Here is a 21,536-nt window from a genome sequence, read left to right on the forward strand (position 1 = left end):
CTCATGCAGCTCAATATCAAAAACAAACAAACAACCCAGTCCAAAAATGGGCAGAAGACCTAAATAGACATTTCTCCAAAGAAGATATACAGATTGCCAACGAACACATGAAAGGATGCTCAACATCACTAATCATTAGAGAAATGCAAGTCAAAACTACAATGAGGGCTTCCCTAGTGGCACAGTGGTTAAGAATCCGCCTGCCAATGCAGGGGACACGGGCGTGAGCCCTGGTCCAGGAAGATCCCACATGCCGTGGAGCAACTAGGCCTGTGCGCCACAACTACTGAAGCTGTGCTCTAGAGCCCGTGAGCCACAAGTACTGAGCCTGCGTGCTTCAACTACTGAAGCCCGCACACCTAGAGCCTGTGCTCCGCAACAAGTAAGGCCACTGTAGTGAGAAGCCTGCGCATTGCAATGAAGAGTACACACAACTAGAGAAAGCCCACACGCAGCAACAAAGACCCAACACAGCCAAAAATAAATAATTTTTAAAAAATCTTTTTTTAAAAAAAGAAAGGCTATTCACTCTGTGAAATTTTGGTTCATACAACTCTTTAAAAAAAAAAATCTACAATGAGGTATCACCTCACACCGGTCAGAATGGCCATCATCAAAAAATCTACAAACAATAAATGCTGGAGAGGGTGTGGAGAAAAGGGAACCCTCCTGCACTGTTGGTGGGAATGTAAATTGATACAGCCACTATGGAGAATAGTATGGAGGTTCCTTAAAAAAACTAAAAATAGAACTACCATATGACCCAGCAATCCCACTACTGGGCATATACCCTGAGAAAACCATAATTCAAAAAGAGTCATGAACCACAATGTTCATTGCAGCACTAATTATAATAGCCAGGACAAGGAAGCAACCTAAGTGTCCACTGACAGATGAATGGATAAAGAAGTTGTGGCACATATATACAATGGAATATTACTCAGCCATAAAAAGAAATGAAATTGAGTTATTTGTAGTGAGGTGGATGGACCTAGAGTCTGTCATACAGAGTGAAGTTAAGTCAGAAAGAGAAAAACAAATACCGTATGCTTACCATATATATGGAATCTAAAAAAAAAAAAGGTTCTGATGAACTTAGGGGCAGGATAGGAATAAAGACACAGATGTAGAGAATGGACTTGAGGACATGGGGAGGGGGAAGGGTAAGCTGGGACGAAGTGAGAGAGTGGCATGGACATATATACACTACCAAATGAAAAACAGATAGCTAGTGGGAAGCAGCCGCATAGCACAGGGATATCAGCTTGGTGCTTTGTGACCACCTAGAGGGGTCGGATAGGGAGCGTGGGAGGGAGACGCAAGAGGGAGGAGATATGGGGATATATGTATATGTATAGCTGATTTACTTTGTTATAAAGCAGAAACTAACACACCATTGTAAAGCAATTATACTCCAAAAAAGATGTTAAATAAATAAATAAATAAATAAATGTATGTCAGTAAGCACCTTTGTACTAAAGTAATGCACTGAGTTCCTATTATATACTACGTAGAGGACTATCACAAAATTCCTATACTGGTAGACATTATTGCTACTTGACAAGAACGTAAGGATTGGCAAGGTGAGGAAATCTGCCCAAGGTGTAGTTGCCTGAGCTGGAATTTGAACCCAAGACTCCAAAGCCTTACTACTTTCTGTACCACTATACCATGTTACTTACTGTACCACTATACCATGTTGTTCCTCCTGTAAAACCGACAGAGTCAAAACCACAAATCAGGGATATAATTTGTCAAACAAATTTTCATTTTGTAAGAGTCTTTGCTCTCGAGTAAGAAGTAAAAATTTCAGAACTCTTCTCTAGTTTGTTCATATCAATTTCTAGGGATATATAGCAAGATATATTAAAATATTTAATAATAAATTGCTAAGGCATCTCTCAGTATGCAAAAATTTTTTTTAACAAATCTTAAACAGGTATGAAAATATGGCAAGGCAGGCATTTGTAAATTAAGCTTCAAAAGAGAAGGGAAATTTCTCCTGGAACGTATACTCACAACAAGCAAATGTTCATCCCATAGACCACAATTCAAATATTAGAACGCGACCAGTAAGTTTTCAAAATGGCTTACCCAGACTTCTCAGGTGGAAGACTTCCAGATGTTAAAACTCGTTCAAACAAAACTCGAGTATTATTGTCCTCTAGGATATTAAAGAAGATTTTAAATATTTTTAAAAATGCAGTTTTATAATTCAACAATGCATTATCTCATTTAATCCTCACAAAAATCCTATGCAGAGAGATCTAACTATTATCACACCTAATATTTATAGATGAGGAAGCTTGAGGTTCAAAAAGATGAAGTGAGTTGATGTGGCTCACAGTTATTGAGTAATAGAGCCATAACTAGAAGCCAGGTCTTTTTCCCTCTAGTTTAGCCCTCCTTCTATAGTATAGTGTAGTTGTAATGTCAAACAATTTATAACAGTGTGATATCTGAATCGGATATCTCATTTATGTTTAAATAATGAAAATTACATACCTGTTGACATTATAAGCATCAAACTATTGATATTTTTAAAATACACTGAATGTGGAGGATGACAAGCTCAAATTTAGATATTTGATTTTCTTATTTTGCTGCACCAGGACTACTCTATATTTAACTACTTTAAATTCTTATATAGGTACCATATCCAGATTGGTAGATAAATATGCAAATGGCAAATGAATAAGAATGGTCACCAGAGGCGGATTAAAATTTAAGAGTCTTGGGAGGTCTGTAGCTGGAAGTGGAAAATGACACTTCTTGCTAAGCTCTAAGGGATCTATTAAAATTTAAGAATCTAGTAGTAAGTTTACTAACACTCTTTGAACTGCATATTTTAAATGAGTGCATTTATGGTATATAAATTACGCCTCAATAAAACTGTTAAAAAAAAATCCAACAGAGTAGTTGGTTTTTACTGCTGCAGGGCAGTTACTCAGTTTTACTACATGTCCATAATATGCAAAGTCAAACCAAGAGATGACATGTATTGAACCAAAGAAGATGGCACCATATTCATGGCTTTTATCTTCAACTTAACATACTGTACTTAAAGAAATAAGTAAATCTTGCATTTTATTCTTTTAGCTTTATTCCAAGCTTTGCTCCAGACACACTTTTTGCCATTCCACATAACTTTCCACTGCTTATTACATGCTGTATTCTCCTGGAATAATGCATTTTCCTGTATCTTTAGGAAAACGATTGCTTATCCTTCAAGACCCATCTCATGCTGCCTTCTCTCACCCTCTAGAACAGTGCTATCCAATAATTTAAATTTGCTGCTAGCCACATTTAAAAGAATAAAAACAAACAAAAAACAAAAATAAAAATAAAAGAATAAAAACAGGTGAAATTAATTTTAATATATTTTATTTAACCTAATATATCTAAATTATCATTTCAACATGTAATCAATATGAAAAATTATTAAGATATTTTACATTTCTTTTCTACTATCTCTTTGAAGTCAGTATGTATTTTAACTTACACCACATCTCATTTTGGCCTAGCCACAATTCAAGGGCTCAAAACTTAGTAGTCTAGTGGCTACCATAATTGCATAGCACAGCTCTGGAACTTAGATTACACTCTCCTCTCTGTGCTTCCAAAGTAATTCATTCAGGGCTCTATTATAGAATTTAGCACATGTTTTTCATGATTGCCACCATCACCTTAAATAGTTAACATTTATTGTATGCTTACCACATTCCATATATAAGTCAAATACGTGCAAAAGTTCATTTAATTCTCTCAACAGTCCTATGAAAGGTACTCTTATTATAACCATTCTGCAGATGAGAAATCTGAAACACTATTATACACTTAACCCCAGAATTTATGCCACAATTAAGAATCAAATTATGATGTAATTATGTTTACACATCTGATTTCCCAAGGAGAATACTCTGAGGGTAACAATGGAGTCCTATTCTTGTATTTCCAGACCTTACTAACCAAAGCTACTGAATAAATGATGGGTTGATGAATAAACAAAGACACTGATTTTAGAAGATAATAATGCTGACATCAGAGTTCATCCTCAATTTTAGAGTTCATCCTCAATTTTAGAGTTCATCCTCAATTTTAGAGTTCATCCTCAATTTTAGAGTAAAATATTGTACATCCTAGTAACTATTCTAAAAAATCAAGCAAAACAATATAAAACTGGTGAGGAACATTCATTTCATACAAGAAAATTTCTTTTTAATTAAATGCTCCACTGTCTCACTTTTTGGAGTTAAGTCCTTTTCCAGAGAGTAGAATCACTAAGCTGAAATATAAAATCATGTTTAAGTTTTATTCTTTTCTACTATTTAGGTATACAGAATGCTATATTTTTCTAAAATATCATTAAAATCACTAATATTTACCTGTGATATCTAATTTACATCTAATTGTTTACATGGCACATAATTTCATATTTCTTTCTTAAATCAGTTTTTAAACCAGATCATTTTTAGTCAAGAAATTACATATCCTGGACTGTGGTTAACTAGACTAAATAAGGTACATACATACATACACAGATCCTCTAGCCTAGTGCCTGGTATAAGGCAGGAACTCAATAAAAGATGGTCATTATTATTACAACAAAATAGGAAAATAAAGATGCTCATAAACATAATGTTTCCTTTGAAATATCTTCCCCAGTAGCCTCAAAGCAGTTTACTACTTGGGCATCTTTGAGTTTTTGTGGCTAGAGATTTGTGGCTTTATCCTATTACTGTTGGGACTTTGATGCTAAATTAAAGACCATTCTGCAGAATCGAAAGGCATCAACCATTATGCAATAAGTATAAATTCATAGTTGGCAGGCCACAAATATTTGAGTGCCTATCAAGTGCCTGGTTCTGGTGTGATGACAGAATGTAATACATTTGAGAAAGAAAAAAACCCAGCAACATAATTTCAGAGAATGACATAGATGGCTTAATATTAAGTAATAACCATTACAGATCTAGAATCTACTTACCATTGAGGTGAGAAAGATAGTCAATATAGGCCAGGACGTATTCTGGAATGTCTCCATATTTCTTTAGCCCCAGCTCAAAAATCTTAAAGGCAACAGATTTGTCCTAGAAGTAGAGAGGAAAGTACTGATTTCCATGCAATGTCAAACAAGATACTCAAAGAATATTAAAACTATAACATCTAAATATGACAAGGTATATTAAGAATTAAAATGGAGATTAAAATTATGTTAAGTAAAAATTACAGAGCTAAAAACCATTCAAGGGGATTCAGATTCAGAAATGTGGAGTTCAATAAGGTATAAATTAATAGGCAGAGTAGCCCCCACTCGCTGCAGCTGGAGAAAGCCTGCGCATAGCAAAGAAGACCCAACGCGGCCAAAAAAACCAGATAGATATAAATAAATAAATAAATAAATAAATAATAAAACTTAATGACAGAAATTAGGACTGCCTTTCTTTTAATTAATTTATCTCATATGAAGGAAATTATTTTATCTTTATATTTTATTTGAGGACTTACCTTACTACAGTAATACTCCATGAGTGCTGCAGTAACATAGACATGGTGGCGGGTTCTGGTATCTTCTCTTGCTTTTTTAAATATCATTCTTCCAGATTTAATACCTTCTGCTCTTCTTGCAAATTTCATATATTGGATATATACCTACACAAAAAAAGTATTTGTTTTCTACAGACTAGGCAAAACGTGAACCCTGTAGCATCCAATACAGGTTCACCTTACTGCAGTACTAACACGTTTTGCTGTATAAGGAAGCAATTTTGAATACTCGAGAAATAAAAAAGTAAGATTATTGATAGTGTACTATTTAAATCCACAAGCAAATTTTTTCTGGTATTAAAGACGTGCAAATTAATATTTTAATTGAGATATAATTCACATAGCACAAAATTCACCCTTTAAATGTATAATTCAACGGTTTTTAGTATATTCACAAGGTTTTGCAATCATCACAATTATCTAATTCCAGAACATGCAAATTAAATCTTAAAGAAGGAATAAAAGTTAAAATACTAGAAAACGCTAGTATTTCTTGATTTATTACTTTAAAAGCCCACTACTCTATTTCCTAAAGACCGTATAATGTAACTTTACTGATAAACTATTTGAGTCATTTTATACTTAGCACCTACAGATTGCCCAACACATGATGAGTATGCAATATTTGTTCAATGAACAAACATCTCTGGACTGTACACAGGGTGACTATGAGTAGGGTCCTGATTTGCTCAGTTTTGATGATGTCAAACTACATTGCCCAGTTTAGACAGATGAATAGATGGATGAATGAACTATGAGTTCCTTGAGGAAAGGAATTTTACTTATGTGTCATTATACTGCTGGAATCTAGCACAGTGCATAGCACAGATCAGTTTGCTAAATGAATTTTAAAATGATGACTAAATGCAAGCAATTAGAGCAGTGGAATCCCATGATAAACAAACAAAAAAAGGAGTATAGCTGTAGTTGACTTGAGGCAGAGGGTCTAGAGCCCCACGCATTGGCCTCTCCCCTTCCCCTCCCACTGAAAGAGCTCTGCTGCACTTTTGCAGAAATTCAGGGCTTTGAAAACCACTATTACAGAGTAGAATTCAGGATAAAGTGAGTTCTTGTCCAACTGCTTCCCAGAATGTTGGTTTCTCCTGCCTCCATTTATTTAAAAAGAAATATTTATTAAGCAACTATTACGTGGTATTCAAACCATGCTCACAAGGAAGGTGTTAGAGAAAGCCCCACTGTGGCTGGTTCATAGCGCTGCACTTACAAACAACAACAGAAGAAACGAGCAGAGAGCAGATCTGCAATTGTCGGGACGGGAGACAGGGAAGGGGTGACTACAAGGGGGTCACATGAGGGAATTTCTGTGGGGTGATTGAAGTGTTTTGTATTTTAATTGTGATGGTTGTCCCATAACTCTATGTTATTGGTCAAGATTCATAGAACTAACAATTCAACAAAAACAGTGAATTTTACTTTATGTAAATGAAATTTTTTTTAAATTAAAGCAGACTGCAAAAGTGGGAAGGAGACTTGTAAAGTTACTTACCAAGGTGGGGTCAATATCCTCAATTGCCAGAAGTCTGTTATATATACTGTGAACTTTCTCATACTTCATGCGACTCTAAGGTGGTAGAGAAGAAGTGGATATAAATGTATATTCATAAACAAGCAGGATTTGAGCTCTGAGGAATCCAGAGGCTGCACCCCACAAAGGCACCTGCTTTGAGCATAAATATATAATGAGCTAAGGACTAATAACTGTTCATTCTGCATTATCTCTGTCTTCCAAAAGCAATATGCCTGGCAAAGAAGCAGCCAGAAAAAAAATTCAGTGCTGCAGTAAAAAATCCAATTACAAGAAAGTTCTAAATATTTTAACTCACCTCTTCATAATCTGCATATGCAAAATAAAGAAGCATATTCTTCTTTAATAAAGTGCTTATTGCTCTTTCATATATATTAGCAGCTTCATCACTAAATAATTTGGCATTATTCATATCCTAGGAGAGAAAAAAGAAAGCTCACTTACAATAATTTCAATAAAGCTGAAAGAGAATAAAACACACACTCATATGTATATACGTATGGACACATATGCATTTCTGGATTCTTAAGAAATCCCAGGGACTTCCCTTGTGGTACAGTGGATAAGACTCCGTGCTCCCAATGTAGGGGGCCCAGGATCAATCCCTGGTCAGGGAACTAGATCCCACATGCATGTCTCAACTAAGAGTTCGCATGCCACAACTAAGGAACCCTCCTGCTGCAATTAAGGAGCCCACGTGCTGCAACTAAGACCCAGTGCAACCAAATAAATAAATAAATATTAAAAAAAAAATTCCAAAGACTTCTTCCATTATTTTAACATAAAGAAGAATCATAGAAGTACTCTAAATGATTCATCACTTTAATACATTAAAGAAGAGCCACTATATTTTAATTCTGACTAAGGTAGTCTAATCATATAAGAGGGTCACTAAGATTCATAGTGACATAAGATTAAACTTTTCAATACCTACACTTCATTACCAAAATTCAGTGCTATACTTTTAGCAAATTATTGCTATATCAAAACCATGAAAAGACCAAAAAGGGGAAACAAATAAATACTCACCCCCTTCTCTGCTAACAGTTTACTTGACTGCTCAAGATACTGGGCAGCTTCATACCAAATATCAGGGTGATGGCCCAGCACAAGCAGGCACTGTTCATAAGCAAACATAACTAAGGGAAGACATTTGCAACATTCAATTAGAATAAATATTATTTACAAAACTATCAATACAAGCGTCACAACTCAATTTTTAGGCTAAGACAGGGCCCTCAGTAATGAATGATAATTGGAAATAAAAAAACTTCAGTGATTTCTGGCATTATCATCCACCCAAACCCCATCCATTCATCATTTATTAAATTAATATTTATTGAGTGCCAACTATATGCTAGGGAATGTGAAAGACACTGTGAATATACCAGTGAATAAGACTTCCTATACTCAAGAAGTCTGCAGTATAGTGGGAAGATTGATATTAAGAACGCAGTTATGAAAAGTAATAAGTATTATGATGAGGAAAGTAGAGTGTACTCTTGAAACTTACAGCAGCAGGACTTAACATAGTTTAGAGACTCAAGAAAGGCTTCACTAAGGAACTGACATCTAAGCGAAACCTGAAGAAGGGATAGAATCTGGTCAGATGAGAGAGTAAGTAGAGGCGGGAAGGACAGGAGTAGATACAAAAATGGTGTAAACAAAGGAAACAGTACTTGCAAAGGCCTCCAGCTGAGAGAGCAAGGCAAGATTGAGGAATTTTTTTTTTTTAAGTTCCAAATTCTAGTTCTGACAGTGCCAGAGTAGTCTGTATCAGACTAACTCTCCTGAAAAAAAAAAAAATCATAAACTGAAAAATACAAAAAGCAACTGTTTAAAGGCACTAGAGAATGACCAAAAGAAAAAGAAACTGGAGAGGACTGAGCCCTTAAAAAATTGGAATCACACTAGGTGAGACATATATTTAATATGGCTTTTCCCCTCAAGTGCACACCCCTGTGTGTATAGTTCTGGGATAGCTAGAACTCAAGCCAAATGCTGAAGTCTTACTGGCTTGAGGTAAGTAACATGGAGTTTTGGGTTACAAGAACAGCTGGAAATTAAGGGGGAAGATCCCCCAAAAGAGAGCCACAGAAGGTGGAGGCTGAAAATCTGGGCCTAATGCCCTCAGATCTTCAACTGACTCTAAAATAGACATACACAGGAAAGAATACAAACAGCCTGAGCAGAAAGCAAAGCTGAAAGAGCTGGATAGATATCTCATCAGCTGCCCACTGTAATGGAGACCAAGTCTGGAATCTGAGTCCCATCAAGTTAAGAAAGTCTGAGTAAACACCTTGAACTTTCCATTATATCTTGGGAGTAAAGACTATATCCCAGGACTAAGAGATTTACTGTGAGATAAAGGCCACTAACAGAGACTCATCCTAACAGTGTAAAACCAAGCCTCCACAAGGTCCAGGAGATCTGCCAGTAATTTAACTCCCTGCTAAAAGAAAACTCAACATTCTTCAGAGGAAGATAACAGAATCTAGTCTTTACTATGTACCATTTACACATCTGTACAATGTCCAAAAATTTTTTTTAAATGTCTAGACTTGTGACAAAACAAAAAATGTGACCCATAGTCAAGAGGAAAAGAAATCAACACCACAATGGCTCAGATATTGGAATTAGCAGATGAGTATTTTATAACTATTGTTATAAAAATGTTCAAGGATATAAAGAAAAAGATGGTAACAGCCATGGAATCTTAACAGAAAAAGGAAAACTATAAAAAACATAAAAATTTCTAGAATGGAAATTTATACAACTGAAAAGTAGAATATTTGAAATGAAGAATTCAGTAGATGGGCTCACCAGCATATTGGATATGATAAAGCAAAGGTCAGTGAACATGGAGACAGATCTATAGAAATTACTGAATCTGAAGAACATAAGAGAAAAAAAGACTGGGAGTAAAAAACATCCTCGGTAACCTATGTGATAATATCAAGTGGCCTAACATACACATAATTGGAGTCCCAGAAGGGTTAGTCTTGTTACCTCTTTTAGTTATAAGGGTCTGATCTTCTGTACGAAGAGGGTTGCTCTTTTCCCACTGTATGTACTTCTTCCACATATCTACCTGCTGAGCTTCTTGAGGAGTATTCTGAGGAGGCACTGAGGGAGCATTGCGGTCCAAACCTTTCATTACTGTCTCATATTCCTAGACAACAAGTATTTAGAATTCTGTGGTAAGCTGAGGAACAACTCAGATGTATGAAATGCAGTTGATCTGTTTGGAATACTTTGTTCAAAATGCCTAGTTTTTCCAAATACTACTTTGTTAATATAACCTAAAAACTATTTAAGAGCAGGAATAAAGATAACAGAAGATTACCTACCCAAGAAGAGGTTCCCAGGACTGGGTGAACAGAACAGCCCTGGGCCCTCTCTGCAGGTGATCTAGGAAGTCACTCTTCAGGACAGAGGAGTTGACAGATCAACATGACTGATGATCTGGTGGCACTGTTACTGCCACCTTTGGAGAAATGATCTGTCTTTTAAAATTTCAATAGTTCATAGTCTAGGCTATTTTCCCTAACTTCTAACAGTGTCAACAAATGGAAAGTTACGTACACAAGACAAAACTCGGTCCCCGAGAGCTATGTCATTAGACCACAGATTATTACAGTTTTCGGATATGTATGAGCTGACAGGAGGGATGGATAACAACTACTTGATCAATTCTAGGTAGAACTTTGTCTCTATGACCTCTGTTTCTATATTTTAAAAAATAATTTCTTCCAAACTTGATTTATTCTATTTTGTCCTTTAACATGTCTGTAAAGAGGTAATTTGCTTCAAATAATCATCTGCTCAGACAACGTAATTAATTGTCATTAGTTAAGACTGCTAATGATTGAAAATATTAAGAGTAATACCAGATAGGGAAAGCTCCTGTGTAAATAACATACTCACAACAAACATTATAGTAAGTGGCCTGATAGAATTCCATACCTTTGCTACCCGCCTAGCATTCATGTAATCCCTACTCCGATCTTCAATCATTTTTTTAGCTAAATGAATATTGATACCCTAAGGAAAAAAAAAGAAAAATGCATATTATTTGAAAATTAAGTATATTTTAATGTTAGCATAATATAGTATATTCATTTGCTAAATTACTTTAAAGTGTTTAAGAGGTTTTTTGGTTAGTAAAATAAAGGTTTGATCACATTATATGCTTAAGAAATGAAGGAGGATCTGCCTATGTGTTATGAGATGCAGTAAGTTTCCATATGTCAGGAATTTCTAAAGATAGGGAATGATTTGGAAAGGACCAATTATTTCACATAAAATTCTAGTAATAAAGAATGATATACAGGACTTCCCTGGTGGCGCAGTGGTAAGAATCCATCCGCCTGCCAATGCAGGGGACATGGGTTTGAGCCCTGGTCTGGGAAGATCCCACATGCCGCAGAGCAACTAAGCCCGTGCACCACAACTACTGAGTCCGCGTGCCACAACTACTGAAGCCCGCACGCCTAGAGCCTGTGCTCCACAACAAGAGAAGCCACCGCAATGAGAAGCCCGCACACTGCAACGAAGAGTAGCCCCTGCTCTCCGCAACTAGAGAAAGCCTGCGCGCAGCAATGAAGACCCAACACAGCCAAAAATAAATAAATAAATAAATAAATAAATAAATAAATAAATAAATTTATTAAAAAGAAAAAAAAGAATGATGTAAAGATTCATCTGGGTGACTAGCCATGACTTAGTTCTAAAAGCCTTTTTCTAACTTGGTCTGCATAACTTTAAAAATAAATGCAGGGCTTCCCTGGTGGTGCAGTGGTTGGGAATCCTCCTGCCAATGCAGGGGACACAGGTTCGAGCCCTGGTCCAGGGAAGATCCCACACACTGTGGAGCAACTAAGCCCGTACGCCACAACTACTGAGCCCACATGCCACAACTACTGAGGCCCGCGCGCCAGGTGTCCGTGCTATGCAACAAGAGGAGCCTGTGCACCGCAACGAAGAGTAGCCCCTGCTCGCTGCAACTAGAGAAAGCCCACGCGCAGCAATGGAGACCCAATGCAGCCAAAAATAAATATATAAATAAAATAAATTTTAAAAAATAAATGCAGAGGTAGCAAGGAGACATAAACATTATCATTCATGCCTAGTAGTTCTCAAAGAGTAGTCCAAAGATTCCTGTTCCCCAAGACCCTTCCAGAGGATCCATAAGATCAAAACAATTTTCAAACAATACTAAGACATGATTTGCCTCTCTCACAAATATACAGTGGAGTTTTTCAGAAGCTACATGACATTCAACAGCATAGCAGGTAGAATTTAGAAGCAGATATGAAAATCTACCTGTCTTCTATTAAGCTAAATACCAAAGAGATTTGCAAAAATATGAAATAATGCCACTCTTCTCACTGAATTTTTTCTTTTGGAAAATACAGTTTAATACTATTTATGTTAAAATATAAGGAGTCTACTACTGCAAGCTTTAAATGAATTAATAAATAAGTATCTTGAAACTTTCTCAGTTTTAATTCCAATATGCTAAATATTCATAGGTAAAAGCCACATTAAAATTGTAAGTTCTTTGCAGTCTTTAATACTTTTTAAAATCCCAAGACCAAAATGTTTGAGAACCACTGCTCATGCCTATGAGGGAACAGTTTCAATACCCTACATAGTTCTTCTAAATCACAGTGGACATGTGAGGAACTTTCTTTTAAAGATAGAGCTTACTTGGCATGTATGTTTACATAATGGGCTTATTAGTTCAGTTTGTTAAATCATTTGCTTATGAGACAAAGATCTTGGACCACAGCCCTACATCTCACAATTACAAGGCAATAATCACATCACTGTAACTAGGTGACAGAGGGGCATTGCAACTCATCATTACTACTAGAAAAGCAGTTCTAAAAAGGAACTGTTTCATAAGAGATCAGTGGCAATGTGTGTGTGTATGACTGTGTGGATATGGTTTAGCACTGATTAAAAATGGTTTGGTAAGAATTATAATTCTCCCAGAGTATTCTCTAAAAATAACTCAACAGTAAAATGAGACTCTCAAAACATTAGGAATGGTTCTTTCATTACAATCAATATGAAAACAAACGTATGCAGCACTGATATCCAGGTACCTGATATTAGAAAGGCTAGCCTCCACAAATCCACAGTGCATAAAAATTTAAATGGCTTGGTCATAATAATAAACTACTGTGGCCTAATTTACCTCTTCATACTTGTTATAGTCTCTCCATAGCTGTTCAATGTTGATCATGGGATTAACACAACCTCGTTGATAAACTCTTCGAACAGCTGTTATTCTCTGATTTTCTGCATAAGATCCAACAGCTTCCCTGGCATTGGATAAGAAATACCATCAATTATATTATAGCTAAATCAACTGTTCACACAGAAAATAAAACTATAAAAATACTTACACGCCTTTTAAGAAATTGATGTAATCCACCCAAATCTAAGAAATAAAATAAAATGTTAGTATCTTTCTTAGTAGTTTCAAATTTTTTAAGTGTATGTATTAAAAAAATTTAACTCTACCTGATAAGACATAATTTCCATTCCAATTTTATCCAGTGCAAAGTCATATGCTTGAGCCATTTTTTCTCTGAAATAAACATGAAAGGCATGTTTTTTAGAAAAATTTCATGTTATTAAAATGTATCTACAACTAAAACATAATCATGATTTCTGATCATATGATCAGAACAGCATTTAAACCGCTTATACAAACAAAATGTAAAGACATCTTTGCAAGTATATAAACAAAATGTAAAGGCTAAGCTCTTTTGTGTTTAGCTTGTCAATGTCATTAATTTATGTACTTTGTTTCTTTTACCTACTACTTGTAAGCTTATCAAAGATAGAGGCCATGTTTTATTTATCTTTATATTGTTTATTAATTTTTTAAGACTTTTTTTTTTGATGTGGACCATTTTTAAAGTCCTTATTGAATTTGTTACAATATTGCTTCTGTTTTATGTTTTGGTTTTTTGGCCACGCATGTGGGATCTTAGCTCCCCGACCAGGGATCAAACCCACACCCCCTGCATCGGAAGGCAAAGTCTTAACCACTGGACCGCCAGGGAAGTCCCCTCTTTAAAGCCCTTAAATTGCCTAATCTTATATGTAGAAGATTCAAATGTGGAAATATCTGGTTCTTTGATTAAGAAGGTAAGTTATGTCTGAAGATCTATTAGCTCTGACATAAAATTTAGGGAGAAAGAACTTCTTCAGTGTAAGACAATAAACAATAATGAAGAAAAAGAAAACAAAGATAGAATTCTGGTTATAAAAATAATTTGCCTATTTGTTATATACAAAAACAGCATTTGAGAAGGTCCATTATTTAGATTCAACAAAGATAGATAGGTGAGGGTAAGTCCTAGTGAGGAGGTCAACTATACAACAATACCATTGTCAAAGATGCCTTGGAATACTTAAGTAGCATATTACAATGTAACCTGCCAAGAGTGGTGCCATGACAAGTAATAAGATGCTTTTTATTAAGTTTGTCAACAAGCCTGTCAACAAAGTGCTTTGGAGTTGCAAATGTACAGTGTTTCAATATAGAAGAGGGGCTTGGATAATTCAATTCTCCAGAATAAATCTAATACCAGTGGCTTTCTTTGAAGCATTTTTTTCCATGGTTTACTGACTTCTCAGAGAATCCTGACTTTTCAAATCCTTAAGTTTCTTCACCCTCTGGAGTTAAGAGGTGTGAGTTTCTATGGGGTTGACTGTGTGCCTGGGGATGACCTGCATTCTTAAGCTCCTGATTTAACTTACTTGTAACTTGGTAGTTTACCCTTGGTTTCTCGGACATATGAAAGATAACACTTCCATAAATCAATGTGCAAAACCTTCATAAGGCATCTCTGAAATAGCTGTAAATACAATAAAATATTATCAGAATCCACACTTAAATAAATTTCACATGTACATAGTTGAAATGGAACATTAAAGAAACAAATTCAGCTCCTTTCATGAATTTATCTTCTTACAAATAAATGTCAAATAACAACTCCCACTATTTTGTTTAGATAATCAAAATCATTCTCATAATTTTGGTCAGCAGAGTATAATTATTTTCTTTTCCAAAATTTTATTTTATCTTTTAAAATTTATTTATTTTATTTATTTATTTTTGTCTTGGGTCTTCGTTGCTGCGTGCAGGCTTTCTCTAGTTGCAGTGAGTAGGGCTACTCTTTGTTGCGGTGCGCGGGCTTCTCATTGCGGTGGCTTCTCTTGTTGCAGAGCACAGGCTCTAGGCGCACGGGCTTCAGTAGTTGTGGCTCACAGGCTGTAGAGCACAGGCTCAGTAGTTGCGGCACACAGGCTTAGGTGCTCCGCGGCATGTGGGATCTTCCCGGACCAGAGCTCGAACCCGTGTCCCCTGCATTGGCAGGCCGATTCTTAACCACTGCGCCACCAGGGAAGTCCCCCAAGATTTTATTATGAACATTTTCAAACATACAAAAGGGCTGAATAAGTACAATGAATTCCTATATAATCACTAGCTAGATTCAACAATTGTTAACATTTTACTGTATTTGCCTTATATACATTAAGTCCTAAATTAAACTTCAGCATACATTCAAAGTATACTTAAGAGGACTCACCTTTTCGACCTTGTCATAATTTTTAGCTTTAATCTGCAGAGAAACAGAGAAAAATATAGAATTAACACCATTCTTTTTAGAGTACTATCACTATCTCTGAGTGTTTTGATTAAGCTTGTAAATTCATTTCTACACTTTCCTATTTAATTCTGCCTTTTGAAAATAACAAATAGAAGTTTGAACCCAATATGGATAATATGCATTGTAAATATGCCTTACATAAATTAATTCTATATGGAAAAATTTTTATAAGCTCATTTATGTTGAACTTTCGTGAATTTAAAATTTTATAAAACAGTCACAAGATGAATAAAGAAATATAAACAAGGCATACTTGAATAGGGCTTTAAGTATCTAATGAAGACAAATTTAAAGCTTTATTTTCCCTGAATAGCTACTACTAGAACAATCTGAGTAGGGTAGCAAAAAAGATTTGTGAATTTTGACTACACATAAATTTTAATCACTCAGTCAATCTACTATACTCCAGGCGCTGTGCTAGGCACTGGGGCTACCACAGTGAACAAAACATGCATAGTCTGCCTATGTCCTCATAGAGCTTACAATTTTACAGGGAAAACAAGTGTCAAGATGGGGGAACTACAGGGTGCTATGGGAGCATTTAGGAGGAGCATAAAACTCAGACTTACAGGGTTGCAAAAGATTTCCTGGAAGAAGTGAAGATGTTAAGAATGAGGTGTGAGGTCAGAATGGCTATCATCAAAAAGTCTACAAACAATAAATGCTGGAGACGATGTGGAGAAAAGGGAACCCTCCTACACTGTTGGTGGGAATGTAAATTGGTGCAGCCACTATGGAGAACAGTATGGAGGTTCCCTTAAAAATTAAAAATAGAGCTATCATATGATCCAGCAATCCCACTCCTGAGCATGTATCTGGAAAAGACGAAAACTAATTCGAAAAGATACATGCATCCTAATGTTCACAGCGGCACTACTTACAATAGTCAAGACATAGAAGCCACGCGAGTGTCTATCAAGAAACAATTGGCTTAAGAAGATGTGGTATATGTATACAATGGAATATTACTCAGCCATAAAAAAGAAAGAAATACTGCCATTTGCAGCAACATGGATGAACCTAGAGAATATACTAAGTGAAGTAAGTCAGAAATACAAATATTATATATCACTTATATGTGGATCTAAAAAATAATACAACTGAATCTATATACAAAACAGAAACAGACTCAGAGACATAGAAAACAGACTTATGATTACCAAAGGGGAAAGGGAAGGGGAGAGGGATAAATCAGGAGTATGGGATTAACAGATACAAATTACTATACATAAAATAGATAAGCAATAAGGATTTACTGTATAGCACAGGGAACTATATTCAATATCTTGTAATAACCTATTATGGAAAATAACCTGAAATGTCTATATATATACATATATATACACATATATGTATATACACACACACACACACACACACACACACACTTTGCTGTACACTTGAAACTAACACAATATTGTAAATCAATTCTATTTTAATTTAAAAAAGAGTTGTTAGACTGGTAAAGAAAGGGAGGAGTTATTCCAGGCAGAAGGAGTGGCATGTGCGAAGACAAAGGTTAAATAAATACTATTAGATTTCCCTTTCTTTGAGTCAGATGGTAGGTGAGGTTAGTTATTCAATTGTGATATATCAGCAAATCTTTGTATCAGCCTGACAGGTGAATAATTTGACTGGTTAGAGAAACCTTGGCTTGTGGTTCTTTTCAATCAGTAGTATAGATAAATTTTCCCACTGCTTTCTGGCTTAAGGTGAGGCAGATCAGAACTCTGGTGACAGGCTCTTTTTCTTTTGCTGATTACTTGCTCTTTCTCTCTGGAACTTGTAAGATTTCACCCTTGATCTTCAGAGTTCATAAACTGTAACAGGATTTGCTTAAATATAGGTCTTTGCTCTTTGAGGCAGTTTAGTCAAGGCTCTGGAGTCAAATCTCTTGGGTTCACTTTTTGACTATACACTTAACCATTTTTCCTCTTCTGAATTAGGGGGGATAATAGTACCTATTTTGTAGGGCTGTTTTAAGGACTCAACGAGTTAATAAATGTAAAGCCCTTAGAACACTGCCTAGCAGAGTGAGAACGTAGTAATTGACATTTATTATTATCACCATGAATTCTGCCAGGGACTCAGCATGCCCTTTGAAGCTAGAGTCATGTCTTTCAGCTCAAGACTTTTCCTCTTTTTTAAATTATTGCCTCTCTTCAATCTGTTCTTTTTTTTCCTTATTGAACTCCTATTATACACATTAGGTCTACTTCTTCTATCCTCAGAATCTGTTATTTTTACCCTTTCTTTGCCTTTTGGCTCTAAGTTTAAAAATACTTCTTCCACTAGATTCTCCAGGCCACAAATTTAAGTCTCCATGTTATCATTTTCCTCCAGTTGACCTATTGCTGTAGTTGGTTCAAAAATAATGGCTTTTGGCACCAGAGGTTTTTTTGTTTTGTTTTTTTAAATACTGCAGTTTCAATCTCACTGTGCTCCTATTATTTTGTTCAAGTTATTGTCTCTCTCCTCCAGCAGCTCTATTTTGTTGGGGGCCTGTCCCAACAGTTTGTTTATATTCCTTTCTTGTTGCTGGATCCTTAGATATGCAGTTATTTCTTCCGTCTATTCCCTGATCTCAGAGTTGGCAGTCCCAGTGTTGTAGTTGACCCTTCTCTACCACGAGAGCTGTGTAGCAGGTGTAAACAGCAAGTTGGCTGTTGGTAGTCTTCTGACAAAAAAACAGAGAGAAATCTTTGCTCAAGAGTAAGGAGTACTCAGCCTGCCAGTTCAGCTCCTTTTTCGTTTCCTGGTGGCCAGGCTGATGTCAACATTCCTCTGGGGCAAAAAGACAGTGGAAGGGTGCCAAGTATTTCTGAGTCAGTTTCTTATTCCTTGTCCTAGGCGCTCCACCAGCCCTGTTCTTCGAGACTGCAATAGAATCTGAGGTTTCCTTGCATCCAGCTGCTTGGCTCAGTAAATAGGTTGAGTTGAGAGTAGGAGTGAAGTAAGACAAATTCAAGTCACCAGATTCCCAAGTGTAGATGACAGATTATATACAGTTCTTAAAATTGGCCAGGAAAACCGAAACTATCCTTTGGGAAAATTGGCAAAGAATATGAATAGGCAATTCCCAAAGAGAAAATGTAAATGGTTAAAAATAATAAGTGTTAAAAATAACACTGTTGGTGGGAATGTAAATTTGTGCAACCACTGTAGAAAACAGTATGGAGTTTTCTCAGAAAACTAAAAATAGAATCATCATATGAGTCAGAAACTCCACTCCTGGGTATATATATTCAAAAAAACTAAAAACACTAATTTGAAAAGATACATGCTCCTCAATGTTCATAGCAGCATTATTTATAATTGCCAAGATATGTATGCAACCTAAGTGTCCATCAACAGAATGGATAAAGAAGATGTGGTAAATATATACAATGGAATACCACTCAGTCATGAAAAAGAACAAAATTTTGCCATTTACAGCAACATGGATGGACTTGAAGGGCATTATACTAAGTGAAATAAGACAGAGAAAGACAAATACAGTATGTTATCACTTACATGTGGAATCTAAAAAATACAACAAACCAGTGAATATAACAAAAAAGAAGCAGACTCATAGATATAGAGAACAAACTAGTGGTTACCAGTGAGGAGAGGGAAGAGGGGGAGGGGCAATATAGGGGTAGGGGATTAAGAGGTACAAACTAAGCTACAAGGATATAGTTACAACATGGGGAATATAGCCAATATTTTATAATAATTATAAATGGAGTATAATCTTAAAAATTGTGAATCACTATATTGTAGACCTGTAACTTATATAACATTGTAAGCAACTATACTTCAATAAAAATAAATGCCTCCATTTAAATCCCATTTTATATATATATGTATATATATATACACACACACACACACACACACACAAGTTTACAAAGATTACTAGATTGCAAAGATTACTAGAACTTGCTCACATCTTATTTATTATATTAAAAGTAATGTTATATCAGTTTAAATAACAGGGGTCTTTAAAAAATATTTTTAGGGAATTCCCTGGTGGTCCAGTCGTTAGGACTCTGCTTCCACTGCAGGGGGCATGGGTTCCATCCCTGGTCAGGGAACTAAGATCCCTCAGGCTGCACGGCGTGACCAAAAACAAACAAACAAAAAATTATCTTTAGTCTTTGGTTCTCTAACTTGCAAACAATCATCTCAGGTGACTGTTAAAAATGTAGATTTCTGTTTTTTTTAACAGGAATCCTAAGTTATCCTAATGCGAAAAAGTTTTTAAGTGGTTGGAAATATACCCAAAAATGAACAATTTATATGTTAGTGTGATGGAATGATTGTTTTTTCCAAAGCTTCTAATAACATGGTATATTATTTTTGTAATTAAAAAAATCATTCCAAGAAAAAATTTAGGATAATTTTAATATTTATCCTTCGATATATCTATTTATCATCAAAATTTGTCATACAACTTCAATATTACTTTTTTGATGAATCATTTGAATTTTACCAAAATATGAAAAGTTGTGGTGGAGAAAATGTACTAAATTTTTAAAAATTGTCAGCTGGGAATTCCCTGGCAGTCCAGTGGTTAGGACCCCTCGTTCTCACTGGGTTTGATCCTTGGTCAGGGAACTAGGGTCCCACCAGCCACGTGGCCAGGCCAAAAAAATAAGAAAACATAAAAAATAAAAAATAAAATTGTCAACTTCCTAATATTTTCATTTTATAAAGGGGGAAGATAGTTGGAATTCTAGCAAGATTAATTAAACTTTAAATTTAATTAAATTCAAATGAGTGGTTATTTGGGGGAGAGTGAAAACAAGTATAACACTGAACAAACACAGATCTGTTCCTAACTTTTGAACACTTCCTATTTCGAGTTGTTTGTTAACTTCCACAATTACTTCCCAAGCATTAACTAACATTGTCTTTTGAAACTAAAACTATCCTCTGGGCAGTTATTGGAACTAATGATCATTTACAGTAGATTATTTAATTTTTAAAAGTAAACATTGTCAGAAAAATCTAAAAAAACCTTCATTTAACTGTGGTAATGTTCATTTATAACATAGTTTAGATTAGCTATGCCTTTTACCTGGAACATTTTTATATGAAGATCTAAAGAAGCCACAATATTTCACTGCTCAAAAATAAGTTTTTCATAACTGATGTTAAGAACATATTTTAATATTTCATTGAACAATTTATAAAATGTCAGTATAAGTGTCTATAAAGCTAGCATTTTTCTTATCAGAGAAATAAACCTCTACATGTCAACAGCATTTTGGCTGATTTCCTCAAATTCACTGTTTTTTTTCTTATGATATAGCTTGGGGGAAAAAAACCCACCAAATCCCATAACATCAGAACTTTTTAATGTTATTTTTTAAATTATCAAGTATAAGAATAATTAATAAGCGACTGTATAATTTATTTTGAATGGTTCAAAAACACATTTGACAAGTGAACCCAACTGGCAAGATGACTCTAGAGAGGAAAGTAAATTAGCAAACCAATCTAAAGAAAAAGTAAGTCTCTATATATTTTGTTTAGGTTTTCATATAATAACCATTTGGGGCAAGTCCATACTTGTGTTTTAAGACACTACTGGTCCACACAGCAGAGGCAGAGCTAGGCCCCATCTCAAGCGAGTTAACATGGTAGTTGCTTAGGACAAATGTGATGAATAACTGAATTAATCATAAACCCACATTCTTAATTTGTCCCCTACATCTTTTCTACTCTAAAGCACAGCACATGCACTTTTGTGGAATTTAGGA

At 35.4% G+C, this 21,536-nt stretch overlaps 1 protein-coding gene across 1 annotated transcript in view; it reads right to left on the reverse strand.

The window, feature by feature from the left end:
* The window catches only part of CSTF3 (cleavage stimulation factor subunit 3), a 68,359-nt gene that overhangs the window by 5,287 nt on the left and 41,536 nt on the right, over nucleotides 1–21,536 (reverse strand). Inside the window, exons 4-16 of the mRNA XM_059931347.1 lie at nucleotides 15,709–15,741; nucleotides 14,876–14,973; nucleotides 13,628–13,694; nucleotides 13,510–13,544; nucleotides 13,299–13,425; nucleotides 11,060–11,137; nucleotides 10,103–10,265; nucleotides 8,123–8,232; nucleotides 7,392–7,508; nucleotides 7,055–7,129; nucleotides 5,509–5,652; nucleotides 4,988–5,090; nucleotides 2,095–2,164 (exon numbers count right to left, since the gene is read on the reverse strand). Coding sequence (XP_059787330.1) covers nucleotides 2,095–2,164; nucleotides 4,988–5,090; nucleotides 5,509–5,652; nucleotides 7,055–7,129; nucleotides 7,392–7,508; nucleotides 8,123–8,232; nucleotides 10,103–10,265; nucleotides 11,060–11,137; nucleotides 13,299–13,425; nucleotides 13,510–13,544; nucleotides 13,628–13,694; nucleotides 14,876–14,973; nucleotides 15,709–15,741 — 1,220 coding nt within the window. The remainder of the gene's footprint in view (nucleotides 1–2,094; nucleotides 2,165–4,987; nucleotides 5,091–5,508; nucleotides 5,653–7,054; nucleotides 7,130–7,391; nucleotides 7,509–8,122; nucleotides 8,233–10,102; nucleotides 10,266–11,059; nucleotides 11,138–13,298; nucleotides 13,426–13,509; nucleotides 13,545–13,627; nucleotides 13,695–14,875; nucleotides 14,974–15,708; nucleotides 15,742–21,536) is intronic.

The sequence above is a fragment of the Balaenoptera ricei genome, chromosome 8 (genome assembly GCF_028023285.1).
Source record: "Balaenoptera ricei isolate mBalRic1 chromosome 8, mBalRic1.hap2, whole genome shotgun sequence".
Classification (NCBI taxonomy): domain Eukaryota; kingdom Metazoa; phylum Chordata; class Mammalia; order Artiodactyla; family Balaenopteridae; genus Balaenoptera; species Balaenoptera ricei.